Source organism: Aulonocara stuartgranti, assembly GCF_965226115.1.
Source record: "Aulonocara stuartgranti genome assembly, chromosome: 11".
Taxonomy (NCBI): Eukaryota; Metazoa; Chordata; class Actinopteri; order Cichliformes; family Cichlidae; genus Aulonocara; species Aulonocara stuartgranti.
In genome coordinates, this window is record NC_138947.1 from 16,782,943 (window position 1) to 16,798,961 (window position 16,019).

At 37.1% G+C, this 16,019-nt stretch overlaps 2 protein-coding genes and 1 long non-coding RNA gene across 3 annotated transcripts; all 3 read left to right on the forward strand.

Annotated features, from left to right (window-relative positions):
- Positions 1 to 4,223: 4,223 nt before the first annotated feature.
- LOC309717685 lies at positions 4,224 to 5,313 on the forward strand. The gene is made up of 4 exons (XR_014279789.1): positions 4,224 to 4,252; positions 4,506 to 4,551; positions 4,644 to 4,728; positions 4,926 to 5,313. It is a non-coding gene; the product is annotated as an uncharacterized lncRNA (long non-coding RNA).
- Positions 5,314 to 6,102: 789 nt separating this feature from the next.
- On the forward strand, positions 6,103 to 7,853 carry apoa2 (apolipoprotein A-II). Its single transcript, XM_082552711.1, has 4 exons — positions 6,103 to 6,176; positions 6,401 to 6,445; positions 6,940 to 7,171; positions 7,427 to 7,853. Exons 2-4 carry the CDS (start codon positions 6,403 to 6,405, stop codon positions 7,581 to 7,583), a joined length of 432 nt encoding a protein of 143 aa, XP_082408837.1. The 5' UTR covers positions 6,103 to 6,176; positions 6,401 to 6,402; the 3' UTR covers positions 7,584 to 7,853.
- Positions 7,854 to 9,970: 2,117 nt separating this feature from the next.
- On the forward strand, positions 9,971 to 11,484 carry apoc2 (apolipoprotein C-II). Its single transcript, XM_082552822.1, has 4 exons — positions 9,971 to 10,031; positions 10,303 to 10,362; positions 10,766 to 10,925; positions 11,009 to 11,484. Exons 2-4 carry the CDS (start codon positions 10,314 to 10,316, stop codon positions 11,091 to 11,093), a joined length of 294 nt encoding a protein of 97 aa, XP_082408948.1. The 5' UTR covers positions 9,971 to 10,031; positions 10,303 to 10,313; the 3' UTR covers positions 11,094 to 11,484.
- Positions 11,485 to 16,019: the final 4,535 nt, after the last annotated feature.

Below are 16,019 nucleotides of genomic sequence, written 5' to 3' on the forward strand. Positions count from 1 at the left end.
CTTGTGACTATCACTTGTAAATGATAATTAAACAAGTAGTGGTTTTTGAATTCTCATCTAAGAGTTATTTTTCAGCACACAGTCTTGCTGAATAAAATTGAACTCGTCTCTATCCAGCATTCTGCATTTTGCATTCTTTGTCTAACATTTAGATTTGTGTGATGATCTGAAGCATCTAAATGTGACAAACATAGAAAGAAATAGGACATCGGGAAGGGGCAAACACTTTTTCCACACTACTGTAACTACATCAGTGCTGACCACTAAAGTGGGCAGAGACGCCTCAAGGTCACCACTTGTCCATGTTGCATGGTGTTTGGGCCACCCTCCTGAAACGCAGCGTGCTTACAAAGTGAGATGCACATAGATTTTTTTAAAGACACTTCTAAGATTGAAAACAGGTATGTTTTTCATTTTTATGACTAATACTGATTTATTTTTATTAAAACAGATTTTGATTGATGATTGATTGGTTATTTATTTCAACATGTGAACAATTTACAGGTACATTTAGAAAATAAAATAAGAGAGAAAAAAAATACTATACAAAATACATACAAAAAAATGTTCTGATTAATTTACATGTTGAAAGGGAGTGGGAAGAAGTAAACACTTATTTAATCCCACCCCTTTGACATAAATTATAAAGCTGATTTTATTATTAAAGCTGAAAGCTTTTTAATTTATGTATTAGTTTATTAAAACTTTATATACTGGCATGGAGACTTGCAGGTCAATGATGAAGAGAATGAGCTTTTCTCAGGAAACTAATGTACTCAAAACATCAACTTTTGGTTTGTTTGTTTGTTTGCTTTACAATTATTCATATAGTAAACTTTGATATTTTAAAACTCAAAGTAAACATACACAGGTAGGCCACTCTTGGCTTTAAACATATCCTGTCTCAGGCGTTCCTTTCTTTGCACTCCTTGTAAATTTTCCTCTCTGTGATTATCAGATTATCACCTCCATCTGCAGAGGCTTTTCCAGTTAAAAGTTAAGAAATATCAATTTGGTTTGATTGAAAGTAGAAAAGATGACAAGATCCTACCACTAGCCTGCAGCTAGCCCTTCACCAACAAGATGCTCACTCTCACGCATGAAGGCTGATATTTCAGATAACATGTTGCTCTGCACACATAAGTCTGTAATCTTTGAAGATTTTTTTTTCAAGTTTTATTTTTTTAAGTTATCCTCAGTTTTTAACCATACAATAATAATAACAATGTATATTTTATTGATCCATGTGGGGAAATTCCTCTATGCATTTAACCCATTCACTCAGTGAAGCAGTGGGCAGCCATTGGGCACCCGGGGAGCAGTGTGTAGGACGGTACCTCAGGGTAGCCGATTAGTGCATTTGATCCACCGATCTTCCGATTATGGGACCACCACTCAACTGAGCTATCCTTGCCCTAGGAAATTCTGTAATAAATTTAAGCACTAATTAAATGCTTCCTGTCTATTACAGAAGACCATCCATATGCTTTGCACACCTTTGGATCCTAACTGGATTGAAGTTTTTAAACTCTCACTTGTTGCTTAAACTCCATGGAAAATCAATAACAACCTGAGAGGTGTGATTCATTTTAACAGATGAAATTATTATTTATTATTATTATTATTATTATTATTACATTTTTAAAAATTTATTAGCAATTAAAACTTAAATCAAATAGCAATTTGTACGTATGATTTACAAATTAAATTGATTTCAGAGTTGTGATTTATTGCTCAGATTTACATACAAGCGGCAGAAATGAGCTTTTTCCCAAGGTTGGCTGTCCCCTCCATTAGTGATTGGGTAAGGATCTCTACTTCATTAGGGAGTGGATTCCGAGCTGCTACTCCTCCACATTAAAAGGAGTTGGTTGGGGTGTTTCGGGCATCTGACAAGAATTCCCCTTGGGTGCCTCCTGGGTGAGGTGTTCTGGGCATGTCCCACCGGCAGGAGGCCCCGGAGCCGACCCAGGACACGCTGGAGATTGTATCTTTTGGCTGGTCTGGGAACTGAGAACATTGTTCCTTGGTACTCCCCTGGACAAGCAAGGGAAGAGGGAGGTCTGGGCTTCTCTGCTTAGGCTGCTGCCCCCGGATAAGGAGAAGAAAATGGATGGATGGATGGATGGATACATAGATGGATTATTGCTCACACTCTATTTATTTTCCATCCATCTATCCATTAACTTCCGCTTATCCTTTTCAGGGTCGCGGGGGGCGCTGGAACCTATCCCAGCTGTCATAGGGCGAGAGGCGGGGTACACCCTGGACAGTTCGCCAGTCTTTCACAGGGTAACACAGAGACAGACAACCAGCCACGCTCACATTCACTCCCGCATTCACACCTATGGGCAATTTGGATTAATCAATTAACCGAACCCCACAAACTGCATGTCTTTGGACGGTGGGAGGATGCCGGAGTACCCGGAGGGAACCCAAGCAAACACAGGGAGAACATGCAAACTCCACACAGAAAGACCCCGGCCTGAGGGTGGAATTGAACTCAGGACCTTCTTGCTGTGCAGCAACAGTGCTAACCACCGTGCCCTGTTTATCTAAAATATATCTCAATCAAGTGCCAGAGACTGTCAACTTGATTAAAATAAATAAATAGATAAATGAAAAAAAAAACTGGTTGGAGTATCAAGTGACTAAAGGCAATATTGTTTTGATACATCATTTCAAAGTGTCTGCTCAGATTATTTTTGTTTTTTATAGAAACACATAACTACGCTATTCCAATTTTGTCCACTCTAAAAACAACAAAAGGTCTGTGAACCACCTTTGAAGTACTTCCAGAATCCAGGCCTAAACACTGTTATATGAACTTCTTTAATTACCTACTATTAACATATGTGGAATGTCTAAGTAAATTTGGAGAATTATGTATTTGTCTACCAATGGCCACTAAAAATCTGACTAGTTTTTTCAAAGGCTACCAAGTAACATCTAATAGATATTAATCCATTTGTGTCAGTAATTTGAAGCAAAGGTCAAGTGCCAACATGGCTTTGTGCATTTCACAACACCTGGGATAAAGCCACTGTTTATGATGAGTTAATAATCAGCAAGTTGTTCCAGTTCATTGATTTCTGTTTCCCTGAAGAGAACAACCTGACAGAGGTCAGCTGCTGGTGCAGACATGGGCACGCAATTGATATCACCTGTTTGAAATTGTTGTGAAATTAGTTTCACTTTAAGGTAATGTCAGGTAAAGTTTCAAAGCTTTGATGTTCTTGAAGGTGAGATCTTTTGCAACGCTGTTTATACATCACTTTTATCTTGGTGTACCTTATGAACAGGCATTTTCTGCATTGTAATAGTTTTTCTTCTGTTTTTTTGCTAAGTTGCAGCCTTTTCAGGGACACACATACACAATGTTTTCTTTGTACTGTCCAGATGTTTAACATAAAGCAGTTTAAAGACAAGGGCAACAGAATTTTGATCCAGCATATTTAGACAGCTGCAAGACCAGGTTTGTGAGTACAGTGCTCTTATGAAACATAATCTGAACATTAGTGCTGAGCTGTTTCCATATGGAAGAGCAGACTCTGAGGACTGCGACACAAAATCAATTTTATGGTGGACTCTGCCCACAGAAATGCTTCGCTTAGCTGAAAATGTTTGCTCCAGATTTTTACTTAAAATCTGTGGTGCTGTAAGACAGACTTTGACTTCTCTGTAAATACAGCGCATATCAACGTCTGCCAAAAATAGAGATACCTAAACCAAAGTGTATTTGCTCAGTGGTGGAACTCAGCTTTGGTTGATTAGTAAAAGATCCCAAGAGTTTGGGACTTTATTTTAAAAAATTAGATTTTACTAACATTCATATTGTAACACAGTGATACTTAACATGAAAGACAAATCATAACACATTGTAAATGGTAGATCTGTGTTAAATGGATTAAACCAATTTTTCCTAAACAAGTAAAAGTTCCATCTTTCAAAAAGGTATAAAACTAACTACCTCAACTAAAACTTAACTCAAATGTCTTTGAATGCCCTGTCAGATGTGAGTGTTTTTTTTTTAGCTAAGACAACAAAACTTTTCAAAGTCAAATTAGGGAGAAAATAAAACCATAATAAGACTTGTTGATTTGCTACCGGTGAATCAAAGAAAAAAAAAAACCTGATGAATGATCATCCGATCAGGACCAATGTTCACATTGCCAAGGTTACCAAATACAAATAAAGTGGCTAGATAACATTTGGTTCATTTAACTCCTGCTGACCAGAGCCAGAGGAAATGGTAAAATATATTCTTTTGATCATGGTAGTTTTAATGACAATGCACAAACTGACAAATTTTTGAAATCTGTGTTTTTCTTGTAGCTGTCAAAGACAAAGAACCAGTATGTTTTGATATAATCTGCTGAGAACTTTGTTGTTTTTGCATCCAATGTGAACTGCATATGGACTGTGCGGACAAAGAGTTCTGTTATATTAATAACAATATCATGAAGTGTTATGATGTATGTTTTTTTTTTAATTCTCCATGACAGCCCCATACGAAAGCACTTCTTTTCAGTCTTTTCTTACTAATGCAAGGTATGACTTTATACTATCTTCAGTATTGATTCTGTCATTTCTGATCACGTTTTGTTTTGTTCTAATTGACTGACAAGCATCTTTCTTTGCAGCATGTGGGCCACTTCTGGCCCAAATAGAGCCCACAAAAGAACCTGACTCACCAGGACTGCTGCAGAAGCTGGCAGAGAGGGTCAGGTATTTCAGAAAAAAAAACCCTGTTGACCACTGAATGCAGTTCATTCATAAGTTCAGACTAGAACTCTTTGTAAATGATCAGTAAATTATCAGAATTGTTAAAATATTTAGTTTGATTTCACTTATTGTGTCAAAATGTTTGCACAATAACATATTTATTTGTGTATTATATGTACTTTGCTGCTTTTATCTCACAGGGCAGCCAAAAATAAAATCCTGGCGCTTGGGGCACTAACACAAGGCTTTGCTGGTGCTTATTATGAAGACCACATTCAACCGGTGACTGACAGCTATGTTGAATGGGCCTCTGGTGTCAAAAGCTCAGTGTGGGAGAGGATTCAGACTACCATCGGCCACTACACACCGTTTAACACAACTCAAGTTGATTAACTCACTCAACTGAGTAAATCAGTATTCTTACTAAACGTCATGGCTTTACTGCTGAAGTGATCATAATTTAATGTTTATCATTAGGCTTGTACTAATGTATGATGCATAAAAAAATCAAATGAGTTGTTAATAAATATCCGTACAACATATCTGTTTGCCTCTGCTGCAGGTTTTAGAGTTTTTGTATTTGTTTGGTTGTTATTAAACAAAGAGCACACCAACTGAATCCGATTAACCAACATTTTGGTTTTGGTTTTAATCGAAGCTGAAAAGCTTGTCTTCTTGATTACGTGAGTACAAGTCACACACAGGTGCATTAATCGACAAGTAAAACAAATCTCAAGCATTAAATGGATGCATGTGGATATGTGAAAAATAAGGTTAAAAAGAAAAAGAAAACAGTGAGATGAAGATATACAGAGGAGAAACCTTTTTAAAACACTATTGAAAAGAGAACTGATCACATTGCTGGCAGGGTATTAGGGTGAAAGGTGAGGGCAGAATGCCCAGCAGCCATTGCTCAGTACAATGCGTTGGGGCAGGTTCTGAATGTTTGACCTGTTGACCATTTGACACCAATATCTGAGTACACACTATAAAATCTGCTGTTAAAAAAGTGCTGATTATCAAGAGCCGATACAGTTAACATTATCTTTTGTCATAACAGATACAGACACACGAGCTGCTTTAGTTTTTTCTATAAAATGAGGTGTAATTGTTATGACATTCTGCAAACATGCAACTTCCACAGTGCCACAGTGCATCCTGCCATATGGATAAGGATAAACGTACATTTCAGAAAGATTACATAACAACTAAGCCATATTTCCACATTCTGTATTTAAAGAATGTCACATACACTGGACTTTGTGTAGGTGTATGTGTGTGTGTGTTTGCGTGCATGTGCATGCAAGCATGTGTGTGTATGCTCATCAGATGACGTTTGTTTGCAGTCCCCCCCTATATCTTCCTGTCCAGATGTGCGCTCTGAGTTACAGACAACTCGGTTTGAGAGAAGACTGTCACTTCTCGGATCTGTGCATCCAACGCAACAGCAGGTAATCCCTTTTTCTTCCTGCAGCTGCCCTTGCAGCTTCTCTTCTGCAACTACAGAGTAGATTTCACTAAAACAGCTTTTCGTGAAATATTTAGGAAATGCAGTTTTGCTTTAAATGTTAGCAATTTAATCACCTTGTTCATGATCTTAAGTTGATAAAATATGAAAACAATTCAATAAGTTGAAATGTGAATTTCATTTGCTTTTTCTTCTTTTGTCTTTCAGAAATGAATGCAAAATATGTTTTTGCACTGATCTTGGTGCTGCAGGGTAAGTCACCCTGTAAACCTTAAATGTTCTGTAACAGTTAAGTTAAATTGAGTTTGATGTGACTGTTTTTAATGATGTTTGATTGGCCCAGTCTAACATGCTTTTATTGCACTCAGGGATTTAATGAACACTGCGCCATGGATGAATATTGCAATATTGCATATGTAGCTGACATGCAACACAAGTGCTTAATTTTATAATATAGTGAGCTGCTGTAGCAGAAAAATTTCAAATGTAAATACTGACCAAGGAACTCTGATACTGAGAGTGAGGTGCCAAGATATGTGGGACAGTTTTTATTTGGCTTTTAAATAAAAATTTACACACTAACCCCCAAACAGTTTAGTGAAATTTCCCAGTGCAACAATTAATCTTTTTTGTTGTCTCTTTTTAACATGTGTATACACCAGTAATTATTGAATTTACTTGCAACTGTTTTAATAGTACTAGTTCTCATCTCTCTCTCTAAAAATCTCAACTCTGTTGCCTTCCAGTCTCTATGAGCCTGTGTGCACTTCCCGAACCATCGCCAGAAATGGTTGAGTTATATAACACCCACAAAGCCACATTCATGAAGAGACTGATGAATTTTTACAACAAGGTGCACGCTGCTGCCACTCCCGTTGTGGAGGGCTTACGTGACAATGAGCGTTCACAGGATGTCAGGGAATTTGCTGAAAATCTGCAGAGCAAGCCTGAGTACCAAGCCTTTGTGAAAGTTGCCTCGTAAGTTTTCACCTATAACTATCCTAGTAACGCTTAATGTTTCACAGGCGGCTCCAAAAGAAAATAAACCTTTGTAAGCTGCTAATGTCATTACTTGAAACATAATTTGCTATTAGATGCTACTTAATTAACGTTTAGATTTCGCAATTTCAGCACAAACACATACAGACAGTTTTTATGGTTTTGTTGATTTATTTGGTAAATTCTTTAATCATGGATACTTTTAAAATCATCCATTTTTCCTCTTTTCATCAGTGCTATCGGTCAGGAAGCAATTCCCTTAGTGGACAAGGCTCGTACAGCAGCACTGGGTGTCTATGAACACTACCTGCGCCCCCACATTGGCATCACCCTGGGCAGGGGCATTGACCACGCTAAATCAGTCCTGGACGAAGTCCTGCCCGCTGAGTAAAGAAGACCAACTGGAGCAAACTGCCTCTCAGCAGCCCTTGTTAGATGATAGGTCATAGTAACTACACCGGAGAAGAAGAATACAAATACTATTCTTTGCCTCTTTTAAATCAAAATACTTGTCCAAACATGCAGAGTTAAAACCATGAAAAACATGTCAACACCACATATGCAAATTGTGCATGTACAGTATTTTATGTTTGAAACACTAACCAGAGTTTGTGTGTGACTGTGTATGTAATGTGGGCGTGTTCAATAAAATGAAGTGAAAACTCTGTGAAATATGTTTCTTCATATACACTCAGATCCTCTCCTGTTATAATACAAGGAAAAAGTTCTAGGCTTTGATAATTCTGTTATTTCATAATCTTCTAATGTATCTTTTAAAGTATGTATAGAGTTTTTTTCATACATTTCATACTTTTAATTATGAAGAAAACACATTATTTATTACAACATAAATTTAAAAAGAAAACTCAATTAAACACCATGGGTTTATTTTTTACTCACTGTGGTTTTGCAGTGAGCTGTCCCCTTGATAAAACTGGAAATATAATGAAAAGCTGGTGCTTTAAACACAAGCTAATAATATCATTAATACCCTGAAATAAGTCAAACTCTGTCCCCTGAGTAGTGAATTTGTATAATCCCATATGAAAACTTTTTTTAGTGCCAGAAATACTGAAAACACATTATTAATGTGTCTTTTGTATCTTTACATAAATTGATTGTTAACCTAAAATTACTAAAGAGAACTGTACAATAATCTCAGACGTTTTTATTTGAATTAACTTTCCATAATTTGAATATTGATACAGGTTTCCTGTTGAATAGCACTTTGCAAGAACATGTGGAATATCTGCCTTATTCTACTCATATGAGCAGCAAACAAATACTCTTCCTGCGTTCACGGCATGATAGCAGAAATCACTGATTGAATTTATAATGCAATGATACACCAACGTTATTTTCAGCTACAGCAATAACCATGCCGAGATGAGCCATCACAGCGTTTATTCAGTTGGATTGAATCAAAAGTGCAAATTCTCAAACAGTTTGAACCCCACTGCTGCCCACAGCTGCACTCAACTGACCTGAGTTCTTGGGGTCGCACACAACATGACATGTGAGACTGGAACACATGATTGGATTGAATGTTTACTTAGGCCTCCATCAACATGTAGACATCGCAGGAGAAAGCTCTTAACTCCAACAAATAAAAGAGATAAAACAGTTTTTTTTGTCACATTAACAATTATTCCCAGCACAAACTGAAATGTTTTTAGACCTGTCCCCTCGTGAATTCTGGCAAATTCTGTCTTCTCCAAAAAGAGATCTAAACATCTCACAAATATTTCCGTAGGTCAGAATTTTATTTGAAATTGTTTCCTCATAAAATTGTTTTTACTCTGGCTAAAAAACAAAAAAAAAAAAAAAAGAAGCATGTGACTGATATTGACAAAGCTGTCTGGACTCTGAATTCTGTTCACCAAATGTTCACCGATGGCAAGCAAGAAACTGTCACTTATTACCCAGAGCCACAATATTTACTTTAATATATAACCACAGCCTCAAGGCTAAAAAGACAGATTTTGTCTCAAGAATGAATATTATAATTATGTTATAATTATTAGGGAAAACAGGAAATAAAGAGCACATGAGAACAAAACAACATAACATGAACAGCCGGCTTTAGACTTGTATTTTCATTTCAAATTGAGAAGAATCAAGACGGGGATTCAATGTTTTCCGCATGTAACTGTGACCAAACTTCTCCTTTCCTGAAGGTTTTTGAAGAGACGAGTGGAAAGAGATTGTTTTTTGTTCTAAAAAAAACCTAAAATAAATAAATTCTTAAGAGTTTTCAATGCAACACCATATATTCATTAATGCGGCCTAACTGTTTCATAACCAGAATCAGTGTGGGTGACGTGTTCAGCACACTTTAGACTTTGGACCATTTTAAAAGGACTTGGGACTGTTGCAGTGTGTCATGAATGACTGAGTCTTGTTATACAAATCTAAAGTGCCTCCTTATGTAGACTGTGAACAGCGCAAGGAGTAACAGTCTGCTGATACTGACCTTATCAATGGAAAAGAATTGACTGGGCCACATTTATTTGTCAGTATTCTTCTACAATGCTGTTTTCAGTCTATACTATGAAAGTCACTCCTAACCACAGCTGTGCTACCACTGTTATAAGTACCTTGTCATGCTTTATTCACTATCCTTGTATTTGCATTATCCCAATATCTGCTTTATCAAGACACAATGATGAACCACTCCAAAAAAACGCACAGCTGACAGCAGTCCAGGTTTATCTCCCACAGAGTGCACTTTGGCTCTGAGAGCAACAAGTCACCACTTTTACACTCCTATATAAACAAGCTGGGCCGGCACTACCTCTTACTTTTTTTCTTTTCACAGTCACTTCTGAAGAGGAATAGAGTGAGTACCAACACTTTTGATTCATTTACTGAGCAGTTTTAAAATAGATGCATGCTGTTTCACTGTATATGAGAAAAAGCCAAAAGATGACCTAACCGTTTGGGAGATTTGGGGAGATCTTCTGTGTTTTAATGTTAGAAGTGGACTAAAACAACATATATGCACAGTTAATGTAACAAACACATCGGCTGGATGAGTGGGTAAATCTTGGACAATGTCTCACCCTAGTGGATGGAAAGAAGGAAGCTTCAAATGTTTTTTTTCCTCACAGATCCAAGGACCATGAATAAGCTGCTGGTCATCACTGTGCTTGTTGCACTTTTTGCACTCAGTAAGTTTGTCCTCAGAGAGTAAAACCAACAACACAAATATATAATATACCAGGAGGTTTTTATGAATCAGTGATAATAAAACTTTAAGCTTTTCAATCCTAACCTGTTTGTAACATAAGCGAGATCTCTACAGAGTAATAATGAGCACATTCAGTTCAAGAAAATGGATACAAACCAGATGACTAAATGATATGTTTTTGTTTTTCATTTTGGTTAAAACTGAAATTCACATCACATATTCTGATATAGAAAAGCTATTGAATGCATTGACATACCATCTTTAGCAGGAAATGAAGTTTTGTTTTAAGTGAAGACATTAGGGTGAAAGACTTTTCTTCTTCTCTGTCTTTTTTGCCTCTCGTGTCTTTAACCCTCTAACTAATGTGGCCTGTTTTTGCATAGGTGCTGAAAGCTTCCGTGTGCCGAGGCAGGTTGATGAGGAAGAGCAAGGGACCATCACAAAAATAACAGATACTGTCAAGTCCTATTATGCAGGTGCGGTCAACACTGCCAGTGATTACCTGGAACAGATCAAAGGCCTGAAGCTGGAGGAGAAGGCAAAGTAAGACATTTTGATATTAAGATGAATTCAAAAAAACTTTCATTTTAATCTATAACTGCTCTCATTCTGTGTTTTTACCACAGGAATCTTTACACTGAAACTTCCAACATTATGAGCACCTATCTTGGCATTGCACAGGACCAGCTTTACCATATTTTTCACCATTAATAGTGAAAAAAAAGTTATCCAATGACCTCCACAACGTTACATGGTTGTGTAAGGACTTTCAACCTACACAAGAAAGGTTCAGAATTCATTTTACATTCTGTCCTTGGCGATACTCTCCCCACACGCAAGTGTCAAACTCTCTAACACAATGGACGAGGTGCATTTTGTAGCACTTTCTCAATCCACTGCATTGGAGGTAAATAATGATAACCACCCAATGGGGACTTTAGCCCTTTGAAAAACAACTAAGAGCTTGGAATGAGAAAATGGACATGAGAATTTGGCAAGCACAAGAAAGGGAGCATTTTAAGATCTGCTACCACCTGCTGATATGCTGATATTTCCTCACAGTACCATGGCATCTCTGAATAAATTTCAGTTTGTTATATCTTGAAATAAAATATTTATACTGAAAAAAACATAAACAGGTGTCTGTGGTTGGTACATGGTATTTTTGTGAAGTGTTTGATGTAGTAAATTCAGCCCATTTTGCCCCCGTCTGTTTGTGTAAGATCGGTGTCATCTTTCAACTCAGTGATGCAAAAGGTCGTGATTTTGTCTGAACGAATCTGCAGTGAGACACGAGACTTTTATCGGCTCAGGCAGCACAAGAACAGAGGCTTCTGTTGTAATTAATAATGGATGAAAAGAAACAACATGCAAAATGTGAGCGGCGGGAAATTGACAGAGATGAATAAACAACAAAGACTCTGAAGTTTGTTTTATGGATACTGACAATCAGTGATGCAAGAGCAAGTGATTTTTAATTAATGCACAAATCTACAACATGCGGCTTCTTCTGAAGCTATTACCAACAGAAACAAACCAAGCAAAAAAAAATCTGCTTTAAAGAATCTTGTCTTGTGTAGTCGTTGCAAAGGATCTAAACTGCATCAGAGAAGCACAGAACAAATTACACATTTGTGTGGGTTTTAAGGACTACAGTGATCCAACACTACCGCTCCTGGTTCATCTACAATGACTATAATCACTGGAACAAAAAGAATAGACAAATATTAATATTAAAATAATGGTTTCAGATCCTTGAGTTGCAACTGAACATGCATACAGATCTGTCCAGAGTGGATGAGCTTGAAAGGAGCTGCATTCTGCAGTGTTTTCTCCTCTATCCATTAGTTTTCTTAACCTTCTTGTCCAATTGAGGCTCACATAATGGGAGCAGCCTATCATAGGTGACATAAGGTGAAGGCAGGTGACAGTCTGGACAGGTTGCCAGTCAATTGCAGGGTTATTAACACATAGAAACGAGCAGTGATTCCCAGCAGAATTTACAATCTCCAATTAGCCTAACACACATGTCTCTGGACTGTGCAAGGAAGCTGAAGTACTCAATGAGAATTCATGCAGGCACAGGCAGAACATGCAAACTCCTCACAGAAAGGCCCCGGCTGGCTGGTGGCTTCAAATGCAGGAACTTCAATTCCAGCTTTTATTTGGAAAAAATCTGTTTCCACTTGCTTTAAACATGTATTGATAATTAAAATGCATATCAAATGTTTGTATGTCAAACAAAAAAAAAAGTCAACTGTACCTATTAATTAAACATCAGACAGCTGAATAACACTGACCATATTGAATACCTCTAAAGCTGTTTTATAATGTCTGCAAAACATACATTCACATTTCATCAGTCAGTGATTTGCTTGCCTGGAATGTTGATTTTTTTCCACAAAACAAAGTTCATGAAACATTAACAAGCTGTGTGAGATCTCCATCTTTTAGATTTTTTTAAATATCTACACATGATCATGTTATTAACTGATAAAACAAATCTGATATCTTTTTATAGACTTAAAGGACAAAATAAAATTATAAACACATTTTGTTTTCCCAAGAGGCCATGCAGTATTTTAAGGGTTTTGAAATGATATGATAAATATTCCATTTATAAACAGAAGCGGGAATCCAGTCGTATTGTCTTTTTTTTTTTTTTTTTACTTTTTCTTTTTTTATTACTTCTTGTACTATTGCAAAAGCTTTTCCCATTTATCTATGACACCACTGACCGCTATAGAGTCCACTTAGCATGGCCTAACCTTAAAAAATGGCTTTAATATTGCCCACTGAGCCAAAAGAGCCTGTCCTGCAGGTCTTGTATGTTATAAAACATATTAACTTGACCAAAGAACACAAAAACTGTAACTAGAATCTGTTACATCTGAATAAAAAATGTGATAAACCACAGGCAAGAGTCTTTTTATGGTTTTCAGGAAAGCAACAAATTGGCACAGGAAGGAAAGTATATCACCCTAAATGAACTGATAACATTGTTACAAAGGTTACAGCTGAGCAGGAAGTGGTGCTGGAAAGTGATAAAGCAGTCTGTTCCTCCAACTGAACCCTAAAAAGCTTGCAGATATATAAAAAAATAAAATAAGGACTGATCAAAGTGCCTTTACAGACTATACAGGAGAAAACTGCAAAGAATATGTATAGCATGAATCTTCCCTTGTGGTCATTATATCCATATATTCAGGCTCACAGGTAGATATTTCCAATTTTGTGTCTATAATAAAGGGAATAAATATTATAAAGGACATTTCTATTTTCTCTTTGATCTTTTTGACGGGTTACAGAAGCTCCCCTGAGGGACAGCAAGATGTCCCAGCCTCTGTCTAGACCCTGCCATGTCTATTGATCTGACAAATATCCTGCATAGTAACCTTGGGTGATTGTGAAGCCACATATTTATTAGTGAATGATTTTGCCAAATAAAACCTTAAAATTAAAAAGATAATTTTTGGTTTATTGGTCGGATTTGTTAAGAAATTATCGTCACTAATCGAAGTCATTCAAAACCAATGTGGAAATGGCAGTGAATGAATTCAGCGGCATTTCACCAAACAATTATATTTGATGAAATGGGAAAGTAATTTTAAGAGGACGTGTAATCTGTCTGTGTCAGATGAGTCAATCAGTCATTGTATTCAGCTTTGTCATTTTGGTTTTACGTAGTCAGTGTTAGAAAGCCTCAATAATGCTGACAGAACTGCTGCAAATCCCAATTGGGATTTTGCTTAATTAAATCACATTCATCAGCCTGCTGTTCATGTCTGATTAAAGCTCACTGTTCTTCAGTCACAGGCCTATTCCTGCCACCAGTGGCCTAAGAAGTCTGCCTGAGCATAATAAATTGGATTTTCTCTTCTGTCCTTTGCACATCCTACCAAACCGCTGCATGTCTTGGGGAACATGACAAAGGCACAGAGCAGAACATTTATGTTACTTTGGGATCATTCACAGTCCCTACCATTCAACTCTCCAGAGTCTAAGTTGTTGTACATCTGGCTGAACCTGCCTATTTGCAGCCTATTTCTCTGACCTGTTGCTTGCCTGGGGAGACTTGCCATGGCAGTGGTTAGGGCTCCACTATCGCAAATCAGTGTAAGTGGATTTAAAAGTGATACTGTTGCTTTTATCCCTCATTAAGAATTTAGCATAGCTGCAGATAAGCTGTTTTTTCCCCTTTTAATCTGGTCCTCAAATATGCTTTTTAGCTAAATGTCCCAGGAGTTTCCTTTTTTTAAACAATTTGGGAAGTGAGCTTCTATATACTTTTTTACTGAGAGTGAGATAAGAACTCTTGATTAGGTAAACAAGACATATTAACTAATTGGTGTTTCTTTCTGTAATCAGACTATGAAGGGAAGCCAGCTGCTAGACCCCACTGGTCTATTCAGTGTCCAAATCTGACTCATATATATGGAACATGATCCTGATCTGTGAATGAATTAACAGTGTCAGTACTTTGTTTCAATCCAGCCTCCTCATACAATCGATGTGCAACAGTTTAATCCTCTCTGTAGCTGTATATTATGTTACATAGGGTTTCAGTTGGTTCAAAAGTAAACAGTACTCATTTTAGGCCCATGGCTTGTTACCATAAACTGTAGTGAAGAAAAACTGCCATAAACAGACACAGCAAGATATGAGACTGAGGAGCTCTCAGCCGCTGGTGTCTTTGATTTCAGACAAACAGGAAAATATTTGGGGAAATGTATTTTTTACCTTCTTGAAAAGATATACAGTAAAAGACTCTTAAGCTCCTAAGCGTGTCCACTTAGTATAAAGCAACAGCCAGCTTACATCAGCTTAGCATCAAATAAAGAAATAGCTTCTGTCTGAAGGTCACAAAAACCACCTACTGACACACTTAAAGCTTCCTAATCATCATGTGATTTCTTATCTGTCTATTTCATGCAAAAAGCTGAATTTTTAAAAAATGACGTATGCTTTTACAAGTGTAGAGCAAGTGATGTCCCTGTAACTTGTAACTCAGTGATTCTCTGAACTCTTTACTTTCTATTCTACTTGAGCTTTGTAAACCTGTCTTCAAAATAAGTACACCAGAGAACAAGCAGTACCTTCAGAGCAGAAAGCACAAAATTTGGGCTTAATCTGGAGAGATACACAATTCAGTGGGTATATTTTGGGGGAATGTTGGGTTCATCAGCAGGTGGGAATGTATGTGTTATGAAGCTCATTATTATTCTGGTCATCGCTGCTTTAACAAGGCATGAACATTCTATTTTAATCATGGCTTTCTTTAATCAGGGGAGTTTATAATTGCCTGCCAAAATGCCCAGTCAGTGATCAGGACTAATTAAAAGAGGTAGACCTTGAAAATAGTATTTACTCAAGGTTTAGACCTCATGCTTTTGTGAGAGAAGTGGCAATGCATAAAAATAGGAAGCAATCCGTAGACGTTCTGAATAAAATGAAGGAAGTTTTTGTCAAAAAATAGGTTGTTTGATAAGAGATGGCATAGATTATACCACAAATACTGCATTGTTATTGTTCACCCTGGTAGAAATCCAGGGTGTCCCTCTGAAACAGATGAGCCCACTCACCACATGAGGAGCATAACTGTACCTGTTGTGGATGATCAGACTTGCATGGACACTT